The following is a 24,256-nucleotide window of genomic DNA, read 5'->3' as shown; positions in this document are numbered from 1 at the left end:
CCAGAGACTTCCCTTGCTCTGGAACAAGATTCCAATCTACATTAGGCAGAGCTCCTCGCTAACCCTCTTCAAGAGAAACCTTGATGAGTTGATGGGAAACAGAAAGGTTACCCCAGGGATCACTTCAATGGCTCTGCTGGACAGAGGCACAGGGAACTAATATAAGGGGATGACGAAAGCCAACACATTCTGGCTAGGCTTATAAATGCCTTCAGGCAGATAGCCTAGTACCTACCTATGAACCTATGACCCCACACATTGAACAGCATGCCACACCAGACATCATGTGACACAAATTATGCCATATCAGACCTCATGCCAAAGCAGGCATTCTCTGCTGCACATCAGACCTTACACTCTACACAACATGCCACATCAGACCTCATATACTGCACAGCATGCAACATCAGACCTCATATGTTGTACAGAATGCTATAACAAGCTTCATGCATTGCAAGGTCTACTATACCAGACCACAGGTGCTGTATGTCATATGAAAATGGATTTCATGCTCTACATAACACACCTCTCCTTACTTCATGGACTGAACAGTATGTTAGTGCTGTTTTCATTGTATGGTCAGCATACCACTCCTAACCAAACAGGCTGCCTGCATGTCAGCCCATCCAATGGGCAGCAGAGTATGTCATGCTGAACATCACAGACTGCATGGCATGTCACTTTAGATATTATGGATACAGAGTATGTGACTCCTGTCCCACTGTTTGTCACTTCTGACCTCACAGGCTGTATACCTGTCACCATTGACCCCAGAGGGTGCAGAATATGCCGCAGCTTTGTGGCAGCACAGTATACTACTCCTGAACCCATGTATTGCACAATATATCTCTTCTAACTTCATGACCAGAGCAGCATGTAACTTTGACCATGTGTGCTGTGACATGCTATTCCTGACATCAAGGAATGTGGTTCACCACTTCAGCCAACTATTAAAAGCAACTCCTGAATGCAAGGACAAAGCCATACCACTCTAACAGTATGTGATATTTCCCTTCTTGGATAAATTTGATGTGGCATCCTAACCTCATGGGCCTTCAAATACTACTTCTGATTGGACGGAATGGCACAAGATACCCTGACCCTGTGGGGTAAGGAATCTCACTTTTAGCCCTATGGACTTTGGCATGCCATGCTGATCCATAAACTGCAGCGTGTTATACGTTCTCTAATGTGGTATGTGCTAAACCACATGCTACATGATGTGGCACAATAACCCATCTACACTACTCATGTCTTTACTTATTTGTAGATAAAGCAAAATCAAGTACATAACTGCAAAGTAAGTTAACAAGAAAATCTAAATAGGTTGAAGTCTGAGAAATAGAAGACAGGGCTTAGTGAGGTGGCAAACTTTAACTATAATTGAAAGTATCCTTGAGAATAAAACAGGAAAGCCTTAGCAATAAAACTAGAACAGGAACAGGAAAATTGGTGACTGCTATTTATTCAGAAAACAGCAAGGAAGGTAAACAGTGTAGTAGGTTACTAGCCAGGTGGATTCAAGGAAGGCTAAGGTATTTTTTTTTCTTTTTAGACACCAAATATGAGACCCATAGCAAAGTATTAGTTGAGTACTAGAACACTGAAAAAAAGGATAAGGGCTTGTGAAGACTTGCAGGCTCATACAAAATATGGTTTGTGAGGCAAAAAAAAAAAGAAATGCTTACAAACTGGAGATTAGGTGGATTGTAGGGGTCATAATATGGACAGTAGACTAATGGAAGGAATAGTGGACAAAAATTTCTGACAAAGAAAAAAACAGAAGTTATAACTGACAAATAAGGGTACAAGTCAAAAATCAGAAGAAAAAAGACATGCCTTTATTCAGAGGAGTGTGAGTGCAACACATTGCCAAAGTGATAGTATATGGATTTAAGAAGTTGAGCAGGAATGTAAATAAAAGGGATCTGGAATAACTTCAGTGAATAATGTCTGCATGCCTTACATCATGCTGCATGGTGTGCCATGAACTGTGGTACATTATGGAAAAAATGTATTCTAGTCTGTGTGTTGTGATATAATTTAATCAATTTTAGTGTGACTTATTCATGAAAATATAGCCCAAAGAATCAAATCCAGGTGTCAGATGCATGCAAGTGTCAGTGTAAGATTCGTGGATTCAAATAAAGAACTACACTAGCTGCCCTTGCAGGCTATTTTAAGTAAAACCAATTTCCCTTCAAAGGTGAGATTCAAATCCTGCACTCTGTGTCTGTGAGGTAAACATCTTAAACATTACAATAACCTAAAAAAAATAGGTAAATACTAGGCTATCTGTCTGCAGGCTAATAAAAGTTTAGGGATTAACTAGAATCAAGCCCTGCATCTTGTATCTGTGAGGTAAAGACCTTAATAGTTATGCCAGTCCTTCTCATTGATAAATGTCAAACTTTGCTAATTGTTACTGTCACAGGAGAATTTAACCCACATACTAACATTATGCAACATTGATAAAGCATATGACAGGGTGCCTAGAGAGGAGTTGTGGTATTGTATGAGGAAGTCGGGAGTGCCAGAGAAGTATGTAAGAGTGGTGCAGGATATGTATGAGGGTAGTGTGACAGCGGTAAGATCTGCGGTGGGAGTGATGGATGCATTTAAGGTGGAGGTGGGATTACAGCAAGGATCAGCTCTGAGCCCTTTCTTATTTGCAATGGTGATGGACAGGTTGACAGACGAGATCAGACAGGAGTCCCCGTGGACTATGATGTTTGCAGATGACATTGTCATCTGTAGTGAGAGTAGAGAACAGGTGGAGGTGACTCTGGAGAGGTGGAGATATGCTCTAGAGAGAAGAGGAATGAAGGTCAGCAGGACTAAGACAGAATATATGTGTGTGAATGAGAGGGAGGATAGAGGAATGGTGAGGATGCAGGGAGTAGAGGTTGCAAAGGTGGATGAGTTTAAATACTTGGAATCAACAGTTCAGAATAATGGTGAGTGTGGAAGAGAGGTGAAGAGGAGAGTACAGGTAGGATGGAGTGGGTGGAGAAGAGTGTCAGGAGTGATTTGTGACAGACGAGTACCAGTAAGAGTGAAAGGGAAGGTCTACAAGAGGGTAGTGAGACCAGCTCTGTTATATGGGTTGGAGACAGTGGCATTGACAAAAAGGCAGGATTCAGAGCTTTACGTGGCAGAGTTGAAGATGTTAAGATTTGCACTGGGTGTGACGAGGATGGATAGGATTAGGAATAAGTATATTAGAGGGTCAGCCCAGGTTAGAAGGTTTGGAGACAAAGCCAGAGAGGCCAGATTATGTTGGTTTGGACATGTGCTGAGGAGGGATGCAGAGTATATTGGGAAAAAGATGCCAAGGATGAAGCTGCCAGGTAACAGGAAAAGAGGAAGGCCTAAGATAAGGTTTATGGATGTGGTGAGAGAGGACATGCAGGCGGTTGGTGTGACAGAGCAAGATGCAGAGGACAGGAAGAAATGGAAACAGTTGATCTGATGTGGCGACCCCTAATGGGAGCAGCCGAAAGAAGAAGAAGAAGAAGAAGAAGACTAACATTATGCAACAGCAGAGAGACAATTCTGAAATTCCTGAAACTTAACAGACTATTTGACAATTCTGAAATGTCTGGAATATTTCAGGCCATATGACATTTTTTATTAGTACAAAATATTACATTAACTACTTTAAATAACCATCAGGCAGCAGACTAAACCAAAGAATAGAACCACTCCTATCTAAAAAGTCTGGACTTCCAAGCTGCATATTTGTAATATTTTGTATTACAATACCTATAACATTAAAAAAAATGCAGCATAGAACACACAATCCAATAAACTAAAAAAAAAAGTTCTACTAAGCAAACTCAGAGTGTCACCACAAAATATTTAAAATATTAGCTCTTTTGTTCTTTTATTTTTATACAAAGAACTTCATCAGATAAATACATGCAACACAAACCAAATTTTAAAATGGTGCTTAATAGGTCACATCATCTAAAACATTCAATTTCCTTTTCCCCAGCTGAATTGATTCTGTTAATTTATACTGAATTTGCTGATATGGTGCAGGATTTGTTTTAGTTCTGAAAATAAACAAAGCACTGCACGAAATTTGTGCACCACTTGGCTCTTTTTTATTTACTGTACCTCGTCCTTTCACCTTCAAGGGATAAGTTAATTCCACATAACCGGCATCTTAAATATACATGCTATAATTGATTCATTGACAATTCCATAATCAATTAAACAATCAAGGATTATTTTCCATGGTTACCCTACAAAAGTTCCACTACCTTCCTTGTCTAAATGCATTGTACAAATATAAGTAACTAAACAAGTAAATGCATAAAAATAAAAACTTTTTACATAATATAGACATAAACATGCACCCAAACCTTTCCTAAAAAACATTACCATAACTCCATCCATCTTACATTGATTACATTTTTCCATAAGTTCTTAAAGATTTTACAAAAATTAAGAGTCAAACTCTGAAAACACATACACCAGGTATTTACTCATCAAAAATTCAACTAAACTTCCTGGTTTAGTCCTCCCAGGGGTAAAGGTACCATAATTAAAAATGTATTTAGGTTCTAGTTAATTTAATCTTGAACGAAAGTCTCCACTCACCCCCACAACTTGTGCTAATACACTGAAAAATAGTGAAGACCCATCACCACCATGTACAGTTGAAAAATGTTGAGCTACAGAGCTCTCCCTTTTACCATTTCTAATGTCAGACAGAAGTTCCAATATCTGTACTCTTACCATCCTTTTGGTCTGCCCTATGTACCAGTGAATATTCTCACAACCACATCCCAAAATGTATACAACCCCACATGATTTACAATTAAACTTCCCATTTGTCATATATTCTCTGCCATTAATAACAGATCCTGACAAATTTCATATTCTATAGAACAAACTACAATTTCCACATGGAAAAGCTTCATGTTTCAAGTTATCCTCTCCCATTTTGACTGGATTATTAAGTAACTCTTTTAGATTACAGAAGCAACTGAAGGAGGAATTCAACCTTTTGGGAAATATTGTACCTAAAAATTCATCTGAGCTAACCATTGGCCACAATTCCTTGATTATACACATAATCTTCTCTGAAAAGGGACTATACCTCATAACATAAAACAATCTGTTTTCCCCTTCCTGACTACTTTCATTTTCCCAACTAAGATGGTTGCTCACACCTAAAGTATAAATTCTCCCTCTTCTTTCTCCTCCCTCTACCTTTTTCCTCGATTCCTTCAAAATCTTCTGTGAATAACCTCTACAAAAAAGATAGAGATTCAATAAGATGGGGTGGATGCATGCTTGAAGCATGTAAAAATGTATTACAGCAGTAGTTTTACGAAATGGCTTAAATTGAACTTTCTGATTCCCATCCACAAAAAAACAAGGATCCAAAAAGTTAATGGCATCAGAACTCAATTGATAACTAAATTTCAAACCATGGGGGTTAGAGTTCAACCTTTCAAAAAATTCCACAATGTCATCAGCTGTGCCTCTACAAACAAAAAATGAATCATCTATGAACCGCTTATAGATGACCACCCTACTTCTAAAAAACTCAGTCACATACATAAATTGTTTCTCAAATTCTCCCATGTTTAAAATGGCGTGCGGGGGAGCAAATGAAGATCCCATCGCTGTAACCTTATTTTGTAAATATGTGTTGCCATCATACATGAAATAGTTATGAGACAAAACTAAAGCAGTTCCAAAGTATAAGAAGATCATAGACCCTCCCCAAGGATCCTGCCTACAGCTTTTAAAATCCATTGTGAATCAATGTTCATATAAAGAGCTCTTACATCCATGATTATGCAAAAGTAATCCTCTTGCCAATCTAACCCTTTGATACATTCATGCAACTCATATCCATTCTTAATATGAAAAGGAACCTTCACCAATTGCTGTTGCAACAGAGAGTCCAAAAGAACTCCCACATTTTGCATAAAGGAACCTGTTCCAGAAACAATAAGTCTCCCTGGTGGGTTGTATCTGTCTTTATGAATTTTTGGGATGGCAAAAAATATTGGATCCCAGGGTTTGGAAATAAATATCCTTTTAACATCTGATGCTGCCAAGAAACCTATTTTTTTCCCATTTCTCCAAAAGTTGAAGCAACATTTTATTAAAACAAGAAACTGAACTAACAAACATACAGTCATAATCCTCTGCTTGCCCCAGTAAGTCAAAAACCATTTTGTCATACTGTATTCTACTCATTATTCTATTCCTTATCATGTATGCACTGATTTCTTATTTCCTTACCCTGTGTGGTGCAGCATGTTACCCCTCACACTATACTCTGTGGCATGGTACTCCTTATCCTGTGTGCTGCAGTGTGTTACTCCTCACACCATCTCCTGTTGCATGCTACTCCTTATCCTGTGTGCTGTGGTGTTTTACTCCTTACACAATGTGCTGCAGCCTCACCCTATGCTCTATGGCATGCTACTCCTTTCCTGTGTGGTGCAACATGTTACCCCTTACACTATGCTCTGTGGCATGCTACTCCTTATCCAGTGTACTTTGGCTTTTTATTCCTGCCTTGTGTCCTGCAGCATGTTACCCCTCACACTATGCTCTGTTGCATGTTGCTCCTTATCCTGTGTAGTGCAGTATGTTATCCCTTACTCCTTGCTTTGTGGCACTCTACTCCTTATCTTGTTGCCTGTGGCATATTACTCCTTACCCTGTGTGCTGGAGCATGTTACCCTTCACACCCTGCTCTATGGCATGCTACTCCTTATGCCGAGTGCTGTGGCATCCTACTCCTTACCCTCTGTGCTGCAGCATGTTACTCTTCAAACCATGTTCTGTGGAATGCTACACTTTTCCTGTGTGCTACAAAGTGTTACTCAACACACCATGCTCTGTGGCATGCTATTTCTTATTCTGTGTGAAGTGGCAGCCTTCTTCTTATCATTTGTGCTGCAGCATGTTATCCTTTACACTATGCTCTGTTGCAGGCTACTCCTTATCCTGCATGCTCTGGCTTTTTACCCCTTCCCCTGTGTAGTGCAAAATGTTACCCCTCACACTATTCTCTGTGGCATCCTACTCCTTACCCACTAAGCTGCGGCATGTTACCACTCAGACAGTGCTCTGTGGCATGCTACTCCTTACCAAGTGTGCTGCAGCATGTTAATTCTCACACTATGCTCTGTGGCAAGCTACTCCTTATCATGTGTGCTTTGGCATCTTTCTCCTTACCACTTGTCCTGCAGCATGTTATCCATTACACTATGCTCTATTGCAGACTACTCCTTATCCTGTATGCTCTTGCTTCTTACTCCTTACCCTGTGTGTTCAGCATGTTACCCCTCACACTGTGCTCTGAGGAATGGTACTGCTTATCCTGTGTGCTGCAGTGTGTTACTCCTCACACCATGGCCTGTTTCATGCTACTTCTTATCCTGTGTGTTATGGATTTTTACTCCATCCTTGTGTGCTGCAGCATGTTACCCCTCAAACTATGCTTTGTGACATGCTATTCCTTATCCTGTGTGCCACAGTATGTTACCCCTTACTCCTTGCTCTGTGGCACTCGACTCATTATCTTCTTGACTGTGGCATCTTACTCCTTACATTGTGTGCTGAACCATGTTACCACTCACACCCTGCTCTGTAGAATTCTATTCCTTATCCTAAGTGCTGTGGCATCCTACTCCTTTCCCTTAAGTGCTGTGGCATCTCACTACTTACCCTCTGTGCTGCAGCACGTTCCTCTTCAAACCATGCTCTGTGGAATGCTACACCTTTCCTGTGTGCTACAAAGTGTTACTCGACACACCATGCTCTGTTGCATGCTACTTCTTATCCTATGTGCAGAGGCAGCCTTCTCCTTACCATGTGTGCTGCAATGTGTTACCCCTCACACCATGCACTGTGACATGCTGCTTTACCCTTGTGCTCCAGAATGTTATCTTTTACACCATGTCCTGTTGCATGATACTCCTTATCTGTATGCTCTGGCTTCTTACTCTTTACCCTGTGTGCTAAAGCATGTTAAGCCCTCAGACTATGCTCTGTGGCATGCTACACCTTACATTGTGTGCTCCAGCATGTTGCCCATCACACTATCCTCTGTGGCATGTTACTCCTTATCCTGTGTGCTCCAGCATGTTACCCTTCACACTATGCCCTGTGGCATGCTACTCCTTACCCTGTGTGCTGCAGCATATTACTCTTCACACTATGCTCTGTGGCATGCTACTCCTTATCATGTGTGCTGTAGCATCTTTCTCCTTAGCACTTGTCCTGCAGCATGTTATCCTTTACACTACGTTCTGTTGCAGGCTACTCCTTATCCTGCATACTCTGGCTTCTTACTCCTTACCCTGTGTGTTGCAGCATATTACCCCTCACACTGTGCTCTGAGCAATGGTATTACTTATCCTGTGTGCTGCAGTGTGTTACTCCTCACACCATGTCCTGTTACATGCTGCTCCTTATCCTGTGTGCTGTGGCATTTTACTCCTTACCCAGTGTGCTGCAGCATGTTACCTCTCACTCTATGCTCTGTGGCATATTACTCCTTACACTGTGTGCTGTAGCATTTTACACCAAACACTATGCTCTGTTGCATGCTACTCCTTATCCTGTGCACTGTGGCTTTTTACTCCTTCCTTGTGTCCTGCAGCATGTTTCCCCTCACATTATGCTCTGTGGCATGCTACTCCTGATCCTGTGTCCTGCAGTATGTTACCCCTTACTGCTTGCTCTGTGGCACTATACTCATTATCTTCTTGACTGCGGCATCTTACTCTTTACCCTGTGTGCATCAGCATGTTACCCCTCACACCATGCTCTATGGCATGGTATTCCTTACCCTGTCTGCTGTGGCATCCTACTCCGTACCCTGAGTGCTATGGCATCCCTCTCCTTACCCTTTGTGCTGCACCATGTTCCTCTTCAAACCATGTTCTATGGAATGCTACACCTTTCATAGGTTCATAGGTTCATACTAGGCTATCTTCCCTAGGGCATTTATAAGCTTAGCCAGAGTGTGTATGGCTTTCGCCACCCATTTTAAATTAATTTTGCTATGCCCTTTTTCTAAGTTAGTATACTGTGCCTCTGTCTAACAGTGACACAGAAGTGATACCCGGGGTAAACCTACGATCTCCCATCCACTCATCAAGATTCCTCTTGAAGAGAGTCAATGAGGGACTCTGCCTAACCTGGACGGGGATTTTATTCTAGAGTGAAGGGAGCCTCTGGGTTATGAATCTGTCCCTCCAGCATGTCCTATTTATTTCAGTGCTGAGGTTTAAGTCCCTTGAGTGCGTAGCTCGATGGGATTTGGATTTTCTGAGGTGCAGCATATCCATTAATTCCGGGTTGGACATGGCTTTATACGTCAGGCACAGATCGCCTCTGAGCAGGTGGTATGCCACTGAGTAGAGCTGGAGTTTCTTTAACCGGGCAGCATACGGCATCTGTTTGAGCCCCTTGATCCTCTTGGTGAGGTACTTTTGGGGTCTTTCCAGTTGCTGCAGGTGTCTGGTAAGGTACATCCCAAAAGGGGCATTGTACTCAATTATGGGCCTGATGAGGGATGAGTAAAGAGGCACGATGACCTACCCTTATCTAGATGTGAATCCCTTCATGATTAGGTGGGCTATATAAAATGTTTTTCTAACCACTTTGGCCACGTGGTTGTCAAATGAGAGATTGCTATCAACTTGGGTCCCCAGGTCCCTAATTACTTCTTCTGTACTTAATGGATTACCACCTATGTGGTAATTTGTGGGCACTTTGTTTTTGCCAAAGGGGATGACTATACACTTTTTCCTGTGAGCTACAAAGTGTTACTCGACACACCATGCTCTGTGGCATACTACTTTACCCTGTGTGCTGCAGAATGTTATCATTTACACCATGTCCTGTTGCATGGTACTCCTTATCCTGTATGCTGTGGCTTCTTACTCTTTACCTTGTGTGCTACAGCATGTTACCCCTCACACTATACTCTGTGGTATGCTACGCCTTACACTGTGTGCTCCAGCATGTCACCCATCACACTATGCTCTGTGGCATGTTACTCCTTATCCTGTGTGCTGCAGTATGTTACCCTTCACACTATGCTCTGTGGCATGCTACTCCTTAACCTGTGTGCTGCAGTATGTTACTCATCACACTATGCCCTGTGGTATGCTATTCTTATCCTATGTGCTGTGGCATTTTACTCCTTACCCTGTGTGCTGCAGCATGTTACCTCTCACTCTATGCTCTGTGACATGCTACTCCATACCTTGTGTGCTGCAGCATTTTACCCCTCACACTATGCTGTGTGGCATGCTACTCCTTATCCTGTGTGGTGTAGCTTTTTACTCCTTCCTTGTGTCCTGCAGCATGTTACCCCTCACACTATGCTCTGTGGCATGCTACTCCTTATCCTGTGTGCTGCAGTATATTACCCCTTACTCCTTGCCCTGTGGCACTCTACTCCTTATCCTGTGTACTGCAGCATGTTATCCCTCACACCCTGCTCTGTGGCATGCTGCTCCTTATCCCGAGTGCTATGGCATCCTACTCCTTACCCTGGGTGCTACAGCATGTTATCCCTCACACTATGCTCTGTGGCATGCAACTCCTTATCCTGTGTGCTTCGGCTTTTTAATCCTTCCTTGTGTCCTGCAGCATGTCACCCCTTACATTATGCTCTGTGGCATGCTACTCCTTATCCTGTGTGCTGGAGTATGTTACTCTTCAAACCATGTTCTATGGAATGCTACAATTTTCCTGTGTGCTACAAGTTGTTACTCAACACATCATGCTCTGTGAGGTGCTATTTCTTATCTTATGTACAGTGACAGCCTTCTTCCTACCATGTGTGCTGTGGCTTTTTACTCTTTACCCTGTGTGCTGCAGCATGTTACCCCTCACTCTATGCTCTGTGGCATGCTACTCCTTAGCTTGTGTGCTGCAGCATGTTACCCCTCACACTATACTCTGTGTGATGCTACTCCATATCATGTGTGCCGTGGCATATTACTCCTTATCATTTGTGCTGCAGTATGTTATTCTTTACACTATGCTCTGTTGCAGCTACTCCTTAGCCTGTATGGTACTGCTTCTTACTCCTTACACTGTGTGCTGCAGGATGTTACCCATCGCACTATGCTCTGTGGCCTTATCATGTGTGCTGTGGCATCTTACTTCTTACCATTTGTGCTGCAACATGTTAAGCTTTACACTATGCTCTGTTGCAGATACTCCTTATTCTGTTTGCTCTTGCTTCTTACTCCTTACACTGTGTGCTGTAGCATGTTTCTCCTCACACTATGCTCTGTGGCATGCTACTCCTCAAACTGTGTGCTGCAGCATGCTACCTCTCATTCTATGTTCTATGGCATGCTACTCCTTATCCTGTGTTCTGCAACGTGTTACCCCCTCATTCTATGCTATATGGAATGCTACTCTTTATCCTGTGTGCTGCAGTGTGTTACCCCCTTACCCCTTGCTCTGTGGCACTCTACTCCTTACCTTGTTGGCTGTGGCAACTTATTGTTTTCCATGTGTGCTGCAGCATGTTACTGTCTTACTATGCTCTGTGGCATGCTACTCCTTATCATGTGTGCTGCAGTATGCTACTCCTCACATTATGCTCTGTGGCATGCTACTCCTTATCCTGTGTACTGCAGTATGTTACTCTTCAAACCATGTTCTGTGGAATGCTACAACTTTCCTGTGTGCTACAAGGTATTACTTGACACATCATGCTCTGTGGCATGCTATTTCTTATCTTATGTATAGTGGCAGCCTTCTTCTTACCATGTGGCTTTTTACTCCTTACCCTCTGCGCTGCAACATGTTACCCCTCACTCTATGCTCTGTGGCATGCTACTCCTTAGCCTGTGTGCTGCAGCATGTTACCTTCACACTATGCTCTGTGTGAAACTACTGCTTATCATGTGTGCTGTGGCATATTACTCCTTATCATTTGTGTTGCCGTATGTTATCCTTTACACTATGCTCTGTTGCAGCTACTCCTTATCCTGTATGGTACTGCTTCTTACTCCTTACACTGTGTGCTGCAGCATTTTACCCCTCACACTATGCTCTGTGGCATTCTACTCCTTAACTTGTGTGCTGCAGCATGTTACCATCACACTATGCTCTGTGGCATGCTACTCCTTAGCCTGTGTGCTGCAGCATGTTACCTTCACACTATGCTCTGTGTGAAACTACTGCTTATCATGTGTGCTGTGGCATATTACTCCTTATCATTTGTGTTGCCGTATGTTATCCTTTACACTATGCTCTGTTGCAGCTACTCCTTATCCTGTATGGTACTGCTTCTTACTCCTTACACTGTGTGCTGCAGCATTTTACCCCTCACACTATGCCCTGTGGCATTCTACTCCTTAACTTGTGTGCTGCAGCATGTTACCATCACACTATGCTCTGTGGCATGCTACTGCTTATCCTGTGTGCTGCAGCATGCTACCCCTCACACTGTGCCCTGTGGCATACTACACCTTGCCCTGTGTGCTACAGCATGTTACTCCTCACACCATGGTCTGTGGCATGCAACTCCTTATCATGTGTGCTGTGGCATCTTACTCCTTACCATTTGTGCTGCAACATGTTATCCTTTACACTATGCTCTGTTGCAGCTACTCCTTATCCTGTATGCTCCTGCTTCTTACTCCTTAATCTGTGTGCTGTAGCATGTTACTCCTCACACTACGCTCTGTGGCATGCTACTCCTCACCCTGTGTGCTGCAGCATGTTACCCCTCATTCTAAGCTCTATGGCATGCTACTCATTATCCTGTGTGCTGCAACATGTTACCCTTCGTTCTATGCTCTATGGAATGCTACTCATTACCCTGTGTGCTGCAGTGTGTTACCCCCTTACTCCTTGCTCTGTGGCACTCTACTCCTTACCTTGTTGGCTGTGGTATCTTATTGTTTTTACTGTGTGCTGCAGCATGTTACTGTCACATTATGCTCTGTGGCATGCTACTCTTTATTCTGTGTGCTGCAGCATGTTACCCCTCACACTATACTCTATGGCATGCTACTCCTTATCCTGTGTGCTGCAGTGTGTTACCCTCATTCTATGCTCTATGGAATGCTACTCCTTATCCTGTGTGCTGCAGTGTGTTACCCCCTTACTCCTTCTTCTGTGGCACTCTACTCCTTACCTTGTTGGCTGTGGCATTTTACTCCTTACCCTGTGTGCTCCAGCATATTACTCCTCACACTATGCTCTGTGGCATGCCCATCCTTATCCTGTGTGCTACGGCACGTTATCTGTCACACTATGCTCTGTGAAATGCTACTCCTTACCCTGTGTGCTGCAGCATGTTACCCCTCACACTATGCCCTGTGGCATGCTACTACTTGCCTGTGTGCTGCAGCATTTTACCCCTCACACTATGCTCTATGTCAGGCTACTCCTTACCCTGTGTGCTGCAGCATGTTATCCCTCACACTATGCCCTGTGGCATGCTACTACTTGCCCTGTGTGCTGCAGCATGATACCCCCCACACTATGCTCTATGGCATGCTACTCCTTACCTGGTGTGCTGCAGTATGTTTCCCCTCACACTATGCTCTATGGAATGCTACTCCTTATCCTGTGTGCTGCAGTATGTTACCCCCTTACTCCTTGCTCTGTGGCACTCTACTCCTTACCTTGTTGGCTGTGGCATCTTATTGTTTTACTGTGTGCTGCAGCATGTTACTGTCACATTATGCTCTGTGGCATGCTACTCCTTATTCTGTGTGCTGCAGCATGTTACCCCTCACACTATACTCTAAGGCATGCTACTCCTTATCCTGTGTGCTGCAGTGTGTTACCCTCATTCTATGCTCTATGGAATGCTACTCCTTACCCTGTGTGCTGCAGTGTGTTACCCCCTTACTCCTTGTTCTGTGACACTCTACTCCTTACCTTGTTGGCTGTGGCATTTTACTCCTTACCCTGTGTGCTCCAGCATATTACTCCTCACACTATGCTCTGTGGCATGCCCATCCTTATCCTGTGTGCTACAGCACGTTATCTGTCACACTATGCTCTGTGGAATGCTACTCCTTACCCTTTGTGCTGCAGCATGATACCCCTCACACTATGCTCTATGTCAGGCTACTCCTTACCCGGTGTGCTGCAGCATGTTACCCCCCACACTATGCTCTATGGAATGCTACTCCTTATCCTGTGTGATGCAATGTGTTACACCCTTACTCCTTGCTCTGTGGCACTCTACTCCTTACCTTGTTGGCTGTGGCATCTTACTCTTTTCCCTGTGTGCTGCAGCATGTATCCCCTCACACTATGCTCTGTGGCATGCTAGTCCTTATCCTGTGTGCTGCATCATGTTACCTGTCACACTATGTTCTGTGGCATGCTACTCATTATCCTGTGTTCTGCTGCAAGTTACCCCTTACTATATACCCTGTGGCATGCTACTCCCTACCCTGTGTGCTGCAGCATGTTACTCCTCACATTATGCTCTATGACATGCTATTCCTTTTCACGTGTGCTATGGCAACTTACTCCTTACCATTTTTGCTGCAGCATGTTATCCTTTACACTATGCTCTGTTGCAGGCTACTCTTCATCCTGTATGCTCTGGCTGCTTACTCCTTACTCTGTGTGCTGCAGCATATTACCCCTCACACTATGCTCTGTGGCATGCTACTCTTTATCGTGTGTGCTGTGGCATCTTGCCCCTTACCATATGTGCTGCAGCATGTTACCCCATACTCTACAGTCTGTTGCAGTCTACACTTTACCCTATGTTCTGCAGCTTGTTGCCCCTCACACTATGCTCTATGGCATGTTACTCCTTATCCTGTGTGCTGCAGTATTTTACCCCCTCACACTGCTCTGTTTCATGCTACTCCTTTATCATGTGTGCTGCAGCATGTTACCCCTGACACTGTGCTCTATGACATGCTACTCCTTATCCTGTGTGCTGCAGTATTTTACGGCCTCACACTGCTCTGTTTCATGCTACTCCTTTATCATGTGTGCTACAGCATGTTACCCCTCACATTATGCTCTATGGCATGCTTCTCCTTACTCTGTGTGCTGCAGCATGTTACCCCTCACACTGTGCTCTACGGCATGTTCTCCCTACTCTGTGTGCTGCAGCATGTTACCCGTCACACTGTGCTCTATGGCATGCTTCCCCCAACTCTGTGTGCTGCAGCATGTTACCCCTCACACTGTGCTTTATGGCATGCTTCTCCCTACTCTGTGTGCTGCAACATGTTACCTGTCACACTGTGCTCTATGGCATGCTTCTCCTTACTCTGTGTGCTGCAGCATGTTACCCCCCACACTGTGCTCTATGGCATGCTTCTCCTTACTCTGTGTGCTGCAGCATGTTACCCCTCACACTGTGCTCTATGGCATGCTTCTCCTTACTCTGTGTGCTGCAGCATGTTACCCCTCACACTGTGCTCTACAGCATGCTTCTCCTTACTCTGTGTGCTGCAGCATGTTACCCCTCACACTGTGCTCTATGGCATGCTTCTCCTTACTCTACGTGCTGCAGCATGTTACCCCTCACACTGTGCTCTACGGCATGCTTCTCCCTACTCTGTGTGCTGCAGCATGTTACCCCTCACACTGTGCTCTATGGCATGCTTCTCCCTACTCTGTGTGCTGCAGCATGTTACCCATCACACTGTGCTCTATGGCATGCTTCTCCCTACTCTGTGTGCTGCAGCATGTTACCCCTCACACTGTGCTCTATGGCATGCTTCTCCCTACTCTGTGTGCTGCAGCATGTTACCTGTCACACTGTGCTCTATGGCATGCTTCTCCTTACTCTGTGTGCTGCAGCATGTTACCCCTCACACTGTGCTCTATGGCATGCTTCTCCTTACTCTGTGTGCTGCAGCATGTTACCCCTCACACTGTGCTCTATGGCATGCTTCTCCTTACTCTGTGTGCTGCAGCATGTTACCCCTCACACTGTGCTCTACGGCATGCTTCTCCTTACTCTATGTGCTGCAGCATGTTACCCCTCACACTGTGCTCTACGGCATGCTTCACCTTACTCTGGTGCTGCAGCGTGTTACCCCTCACACTATACTCTATGGCATGTTACTCCTTATCCTGTGTGCTGTGGCATCTTACTCTTTGCATTGTTCTCAACATAAACAGTACCTCTCTTAATGTGGAATAAAAGAGCAACATGTGAAAAGCTTACTAATACCCTCAACTGGAAGCTCACTACATACTTAAAATGCATTATACTACATTATAAAAAGCAATTTTGATGACTTAATGATTCCATATTATTTGGGTATATGCTTGTTGAAACAATCTTAACAATGAGTATGTGACATCCATTCTATGGAGAACAGCATGAAAAATGGAATTTTTAAAACCAAAAATTAGAAACATCAGATAAATAGTTCAGGAGAAATGCCAACAAATTAAATTACAGCAGTACATACTTTTACTGCTTGTTGTAGAAATACATTCCACAGATAAGTAACTAAAATCAAAATATGACACGAGAGAAATCAATATCTACTCAATTTGAAGAGCCCACATGCACATTCAACAGATGGAGGGAATGCTTCTGATATATTTTTAATACAGCTTTCAGCTACAGAGTCCAAGTTATTACTGGAAACTTATATAGCTATTGAAGCACAAAAAGAAATGCCAGTTATTGCATACTGCATGAAATACCTAGGTAAGTGCATGCTTTGTGGTGAGCTAACCAATAAAATAAAGAACAAAAACATACCACGAAGAAGGCGTTGTTCTTCTGAAAGCAGTGCATGCAGCTCAGTTTCTTTCTTTTTCAAAGCACGCTGTAAATAAATTAGTGAAAGAGCAGATTACAATTCCTTTGTGTATCAAGTGATTCAGAACATAAAAGAGGGAGTAAAAGCATGCATACTGCGAGGACAGATGAAAATTAAACATTCCAGAGCCGAAATATAGGGTAACTTCAATGTCAGATTGTAGTACTAAAAGTCACATAAATTTCAGTACTACTTGTCTGACAAAACATCTCTTTTAGCTAAGCAGACATCTTTGTCTCAGTTGCCACCAAAAACTCTCACATTTTCATAGCTATACACACAAACTACAGATGTGGTGAATGGTTACTTCATGTTTTATGTGGACATCCTTTTGCTGAGAACGAGTCACCATACAATGAGATGTAAATACTGCGCCTTTCCCTTGCCTAACATTATGTTAGCATCACACTAAGAAAAATGACAGAAAAGCAGCAGAGATGTTCACATGGGTTGGGAGGGTGGCCTAATGGTTAAGGTGTTTGCCTTACAAACACAAGGTGCAGGGTTTGAGTCTCACAAGGGATAATTGGCTGGGCTTAAAATGTCTCGCAAGGACAGTTAGCCTAGTACTAATCTATGAACCTATGCATTTCATATTAAATTAAAAAGGGGTTGGGAGGGTGGCTTAATGGCTAAGGTGTTTGCCTTACAAACACAAGGTGCAGGGTTTGAGTCTCACAAGGGGTAATTGGCTAGGCTTAAAATGGCTCACAAGGGCAGTTAGCTTAGTACTGAACTATGAAACACACACACACACACACATACACACTGGAAAATGCAGAATCTGCATAAAAGACAGTGCTTTAATAACTTTCTAATGACTCTTCAGTCCAAGTGTGTACATAAATGACATTGCTTATACCATAAGAAAACATTTTACATTATGAAGCTACATTCAATTATGTTTTAAGAAAGCACAATCTAAAAAGCTGTACTTTTATTCGACTACTACTGGCATCCTATTACTTATCCAGTATCTCTTTACGTTTTCTGTGTACAAAGCTGGGACTGGTGGTGAGTCACTCTGAGTGAAATATGTATATTACTATGTGTCTAATATTAACTACTGACACAGTGAAAAGATCTACAAGCAACCTTAAGGTGCTACTGCTCAATGCTTGGAGCCTAAACAAAAAACTCTGCTCCCTTCAAGCCCACCTGACTCTGGAGAATGTAGACATAGGTACCATGAACAAGACATGGTTTATAGCCACAGAGAGTACTCCAGCAGTGCCTTCCACACATTTAGACCAACAACAGTACAGACCGGGGCTATAGGTGGAGATGCCTTGACCTATGTTAGCAACAAACATATCTCCAGGTTGGTTAAACAGAATGAGAATAAGTTCTGAATTATATAACACCCTTAAAGTAGAGAACCCTACAATTCCAACTGTATTCAGCATCCCCAAAATTTACAAGAATGAGAAACCTCCTCTATTTTGACCCATAGTGGCTGCCCAGGGGTCAAAAACGTATCCCTTGTCAGTTTTTTGTGGATTGGTGGCTAAAACCAATATATAAAGAAGCTGTACACTTGACTATAGACTCTTGGGATTTTGGGGGGAGATTAAATGTTGAATTATGGGATCAGGAACTGATCGTTCTTGCAATAGATGTCATGGCCATATTTATGGACATCCTTAAGGAGCAAGGATTAGAGGCCTTTTATAACAGTAATGTCCAGTATACCACATTTTCAAATGGTACAATCAATTTAATTTTATAATTTATGAGTATTGTCTCAGAAAACAACTTCATTTACTTTGAAGGTGAAATCTTTAAACAGAACAGAGGTGTTGCTGTGGGGAACTCTTGTGCCCCCATTTTTGCAAATCTTGCTTTACCTGACTGAGAGGACAACTTTGTGTTTAATTCTGACTTCTTTACTAACATAAAAATGTATGTACGTTTTTTGGATGACATACTTGTTCTTTGGAGTGGGTCTGAGATACAAATATCCTGAGTCTGAGATATAAATATCCAAGTTTATTGAGTGTTTGAATAACACTTAGATGAAGTCACTTTGAACCCCCTAGGTGGGGATATTAAAACTGCATTAGAGAATAAAGAACTTAGATGGCAACTTAAGCTACAGGCCATATATTACCCAGTAATTGTATTACTCAAGTATTACCCAGGAAGTTGACACCAGATAAATTACAGTAAAGATTCACCTAAGGGTTGATTTTTAAAATATATTTTATAAGTTTATATAAGTCTTGCATTGATTTAAGTGTTGGTTGAATTTTAATGAATTTAATCATAGTAGAATTGTACTGTAGGTCTTTAAATCTTACAAGCAATTTCTCAGTTACATTTAAAATCATATAAATTGCAGTGTGTGGCATTATGGGACATTCTGATGAAGTCCTGTTTGTGTGAGGATGAAGGTGCGAAATAAACATCCTTTTTATACCTTATTTCTTGCTTTGGAAGTTCCTTGGGCTCTGGCTCTAGCGTTATTTTATTTGAAAGTTTGATTTCAGTATAATGCTACACTTGAGTTTTTAAACAGGATGATATCATGGAGCTCATCCACTTGCAAGTCACCATAGATAAGGTCACTCACCATATTATATTATGGCTAGCTACAGGTCATCATCTATGCTCTCAATAGTTTCAGAACTCTTACCTAACCCTACCAGAGGTGCTCACCATCCAACCAAACACCCTATTCATGGGTGACTTTAAATGCCCCTCTTTAGACTGGAAAAAAGTACACTGTCTCAAACTCACAGGCACAACGCTGCCTTGTGTTTATGAAAACAAACACCTTTGAAAAGATAGTGCATGCTCCAATCAGAGGGTCAAGCATACTGGATCTGGTACTCTACAACATGGGAGATAAGGCTGCTGTTTAATCTTAGCCTTACTACAGGATACGTACCCAAAGAATGGCGTACGGCAACTGTGGTCCCACTCCACAAAGGCGGTGCTTCTACGGACCTGGAAATTACCGCCCCATAAGCTTGACGAGCCTTGTCTGCAAAGCTATGGAGAGGATCATAATGGAACTCATAAATAAAGACATTGGGGACCTACAGACACTGGATCCTACCCAATTTGGCTTTGTCAAGGGCAGATCCTGCCTCTTGAACTTGGTCGACTTTTTCGAAACAGTCACTAAGGCCATTGATGAGGGTAAGGCAGCTCACACAGCCTACCTTGACCTAGCAAAAGCGTTCGACACAATACCCCACTCGGGCATCATAGAAAAGCTCACCAGCTTAGATGTAAACCCATATGTCACAAGATGGGTTGCAAACTGGCTCAAGGACAGAACACACAGGGTTAGAGTTGCTGGTGCCATGTCAGACTCTAAGCCGGTCACGAGCAGTGTCCCACAGGGTTCAGTCCTGGGCCCCCTCTTGTTCGGCATTTATTTTTCTGAAGTGCAGGCAAACATAGGGGGATTGTGGCTGACAAAATTTGCAGATGACTGCAAACTGGGCACCATAATTGACACTCCATCAGACACAGACATCCTCCAGAGAGGTCTCATAGAAATGGATAACTGGTGCCAGAGCCATGGCCTTAAGCTAAATGCCAAAAATGTATAGTCATACCCTTTGGGAAAAACAAGGTAACCCCTAATTACCACATAGGTGGTAATCCATTAAACACGGAAGAAGTTATCAGGGACCTGGGGACCCAAGTTGACAGTAACCTCTCTTTTGACACTCACATTGCCAAAGTGGTTAGGAAGACCTTCTACATTGCCCACCTGATCATGAAGGGATTCACATCCAGATCAGGAGAGGTCATTGTACCCCTGTACTCTTCACTTATCAGACCAATGATTGAGTACAATGCCCCATTCGGAATGTACCTTACCCGACACCTGCAGCAGTTGGAAAGACCCCAAAAGTTCCTCACCAAAAGGATAAAGAGGCTCAAACATATGTCATACGATGCTCGACTGAAGAAACTCCAGCTCTATTCAGTCGCATACCGTCTGCTCAGAGGTGATCTGTGCCTGACATACAAGGCCATGTCCAACCCGGAATTAATGGACATGCTCCACCTCAAAAAATCCAAATCCACCAGAGCCAAGAGAGCAAGAGACTTAAACCTCAACACGGATATAAATAGGATGTGCTGGAGGGACAGATTCATCACCCAGAGACTCCCTACACTATGGAACAGAATCCCAGTCCATGTGAGGCAGAGCCCCTCACTGACTCTGTTCAAGAGAAATCTTGACGAGTGGATGGGAGATCGTAGGTTTACCCCGGGAATCATCTCTGTATCACTGCTGGACAGAGGCACAGCAAACTAATGGGTATAGTATTCTCATCCTAAGGGGTGGTGAAAGCCACACACACTCTGGCTAGGCTTATAAATGCCCTAGGGCAGATAGCCTAGTATGAACCTATGAACCTATGAACCTATGAGAGTGTTCACTCCCTCCATGTCATGTCCTCACTAGTGAGGTCAGATCACAAAGCTGTCTCATCTGAAATAAAAATCAACCCAGAAAATTCAGCTAAACCAGTAACACTTAGGAACCATTCAATGGCAAACTTCATCTTATTAACTGACAGTTATTCAAAATGCAAGGCTCCCCCTAAACCAAGACCACAGCTACTTATGCAGAATCATTCAGAGTACCTATATATAGAGATGTGAATGGCTGCAGAAAGGCTGCTGTACCTATCAGAAATAAACCCAAAACAAGCACTAAAGGCAAACCCCACTGGTGAAATCCTCACCTAAACAGGGTATATAATAAAGAAAAAACTCATGGCCAAAATCAGGGAGAACAACTCCCATAAAGACAAGTGCTCTCTTAAATAATTGAAAAAGAAACTAAGTGGTCTAATTAAGTCCAGCAAGGTATAAAGTCAGTTTAGCCTCAAAACCTAAGGACAATCACAAGGATGTCTTCAACTATGTCTGGAACCTTAGAGGTAACAAACAACAGTTTGCTGAACTGATGGTGAATGGTACCACCTTCACTGATTACAGCAACATAGAAAAATCTACTGGTTGATAAATTCAGCTCAAACTTCACTGTCCAGTCTCCCCAAAGTACTTCCCCCAGCCATCAGCAGGAAGCAGCTACTGGCAACAGTTGCTAAAGCCAAGAACACTGCCTACGTGGGTCCTGACACCATCCCCAGTTGCCTGCAGAACACTCAAACATGACCTAGTAGGACCACTCTTCAACTACAGACTTGAAAAAGGCTACATTCCAAGAGAATGAAGAACCACAACAGTCATCCCCCTGCATAAAGAGGGACCATCAATTGACCCAGGGAACTACAGACCCATCAAGCTAACAAGCCTAATATTCAAAGCCATGGAACAAATTATCAAGGAAATGATAAACAAGAACATTTACAACCTATCCCCATTCTGATGAAGTCCTGCTTGTGTGAGGATGAAAGTGCAAAATAAACATCCTTTTTATACCTTATTTCTTGCTTTGGAAGTTCCTTGGGCTCTGGCTCTAGCGTTATTTTATTTGAAAGTTTGGTTAAGGGAAGGTCATCCCTACTTAACCAAGTAGACTTCTTTGACAGAGTCCCCCAAGGCAATGGACAAGGGTAAAACAGTGCGTAGTACATATCTTGACCTGGCTAAGGCATTCAGCACAATACCTGACTCAAGCATTGTTGAAAAGCTCTTTGAGCTAGGTGTGGAGCCTTACGTAACTTGCTGGATTGCTGGCTGGCTAATAGACAGGACCCAAGAAGTCAGGATCACTAAGACCCCCATCAAGAGACCAGTAACCAGTAGAGTACCCCAGAAGTCTGTGCTGGGACCCCTCCTGCTTGGCATCTAGTTCTCAGAAATCAAGGCTAATGCTAAAGCCCTCTGGCTCACCAAGTTCTCAGATTACTGTAAACTGGGAGTTATTACAGATTCTCCAAATACACCAACATCTTACAAGTGGGTTTAACACAAACAAATAACTGCTGCCAAAACCATGGCCTGAAACTGAATGCCAAAAAATACATTATAATGCCTTTTGGGAAACTGTTAACCCTAGTTATTCACTCCATTGATAAAACCTCCCTAAAAGTCAACCTAGTAGTATGGGATCTGGGAATATATGCAGACAGCAATCTAGGATTTGACCAACATGTAGCCAAGATAATAAAAAAATCATTCTATGTCACCCAACTTATGGGTAAGGGTATTACATCCAGGTCCAGGGAAGTCATAGTATCACTGTACGCGGTCCTTATCAGACCTATCATTGAATATAATGCTCGCTATGGCATGTATCTAACCAGACACTTGCTCATAAAGGTTTGCCACCGGGATTATTCAGAGCATGAATACCCTGTCCTAAACTAATTACCTAAAGGCTCTGTCTCCATATTCAGTCTCCTAAAGGCTGCCAAGAGGGGATCTTTGCCTGGCTTACAGGGCTTCCTCATATCCAGCCATGATGGATATCCTACATATGCAGAAAACAAACAGCACCAGAAACACTGGATCCAGGGATCTGAACTTTGCTTGTGCATAAACAGAACATGCTGGAGAGACAGATATATGTCACAAACAATCCCTGCACTATGGAACAGGATCCACATCAATGTAAAACAGAGTTCATTCCTGACCCTAGTCAAACAAAACCCTGACAATTGGATGGGAAATCATAAATTTTCCCCTGGTCTGGCCCCTATGTCCCTTATGGACAGATGCAGTCAGTAAAAAATGTATTATCCAAACCAATCTAACACCCACCCTATTAATCCTTCAGTACATTACCAACATGCTGCTCCACATAGATGCCTATGATACTCAGGACCCAAATAGTTTGCGGTGTGCAGCTAGGCTTATAAGAGCCCTAGTGGTCATTAGTATAGTAACGACCTATGAACCTATGGATATAGACATGTGCAAGCTGCCACAATGTGACCAACCAATAAGAATGAAAAGCATGAGGATGCTTGTTGTCATCAGGTTAGGAATACACACTGAATACCTACATAATGTGTGGACATTCTCTTAGTTTTAAATATATTTCTGGGGGGATTGTTTATTGTCAATTACTGCAGATTTGCAGACAAACAAGCAAGTTAAAGCCAATACTGACAGAATGTTGTTTGTCTTTCGGCTTTTCCGGGTTAGGGGTCGCCACAGCGGAACTCCGGTCCGCTAATGATTGGCAGTTGTTTTTTATGGTGTTGAGTTGCCAGCCCGACGCACAACCTTCAACGAAGGTACGCCCATTCAACGCATGTCTTTTGAACGCTCACTCGACCGCAGGGCGGACATGTAGACTCCACAAAAAAGACACTCCCAACCAAAGCCGAGAATCGAAGGGAGAACCTCTTGCTGTGAGGCAACAACGCTATCACTACACCACCGCGGAATGGTATTCTAAAAAATTGGTTCCTTCTAGTGTTTGCATATGATGATGTATGGCTTACAATTATAATTTTCTGTTGCCATGGCAAATGCACACTGTCCCAGTGCCATTGAATTGCACAAGAACTAAATTTTAC

At 42.9% G+C, this 24,256-nt stretch overlaps 1 protein-coding gene across 1 annotated transcript in view; it reads right to left on the bottom strand.

Annotated features, from left to right (window-relative positions):
* The window catches only part of LOC122804766 (cytohesin 1 interacting protein), a 220,467-nt gene that overhangs the window by 4,595 nt on the left and 191,616 nt on the right, over window positions 1-24,256 (bottom strand). Inside the window, exon 7 of the mRNA XM_044074840.1 lies at window positions 16,730-16,796. Coding sequence (XP_043930775.1) covers window positions 16,730-16,796 — 67 coding nt within the window. The remainder of the gene's footprint in view (window positions 1-16,729; window positions 16,797-24,256) is intronic.

The sequence above is a fragment of the Protopterus annectens genome, chromosome 6.part0, assembly GCF_019279795.1.
Source record: "Protopterus annectens isolate FY-2018-M chromosome 6.part0, PAN1.0, whole genome shotgun sequence".
In the NCBI taxonomy this organism is placed as follows: Eukaryota; Metazoa; Chordata; order Ceratodontiformes; family Protopteridae; genus Protopterus; species Protopterus annectens.
The sequence above is the reverse complement of the archived record's forward strand: the minus strand, read 5'-3'. Positions and strand labels throughout refer to the sequence as shown.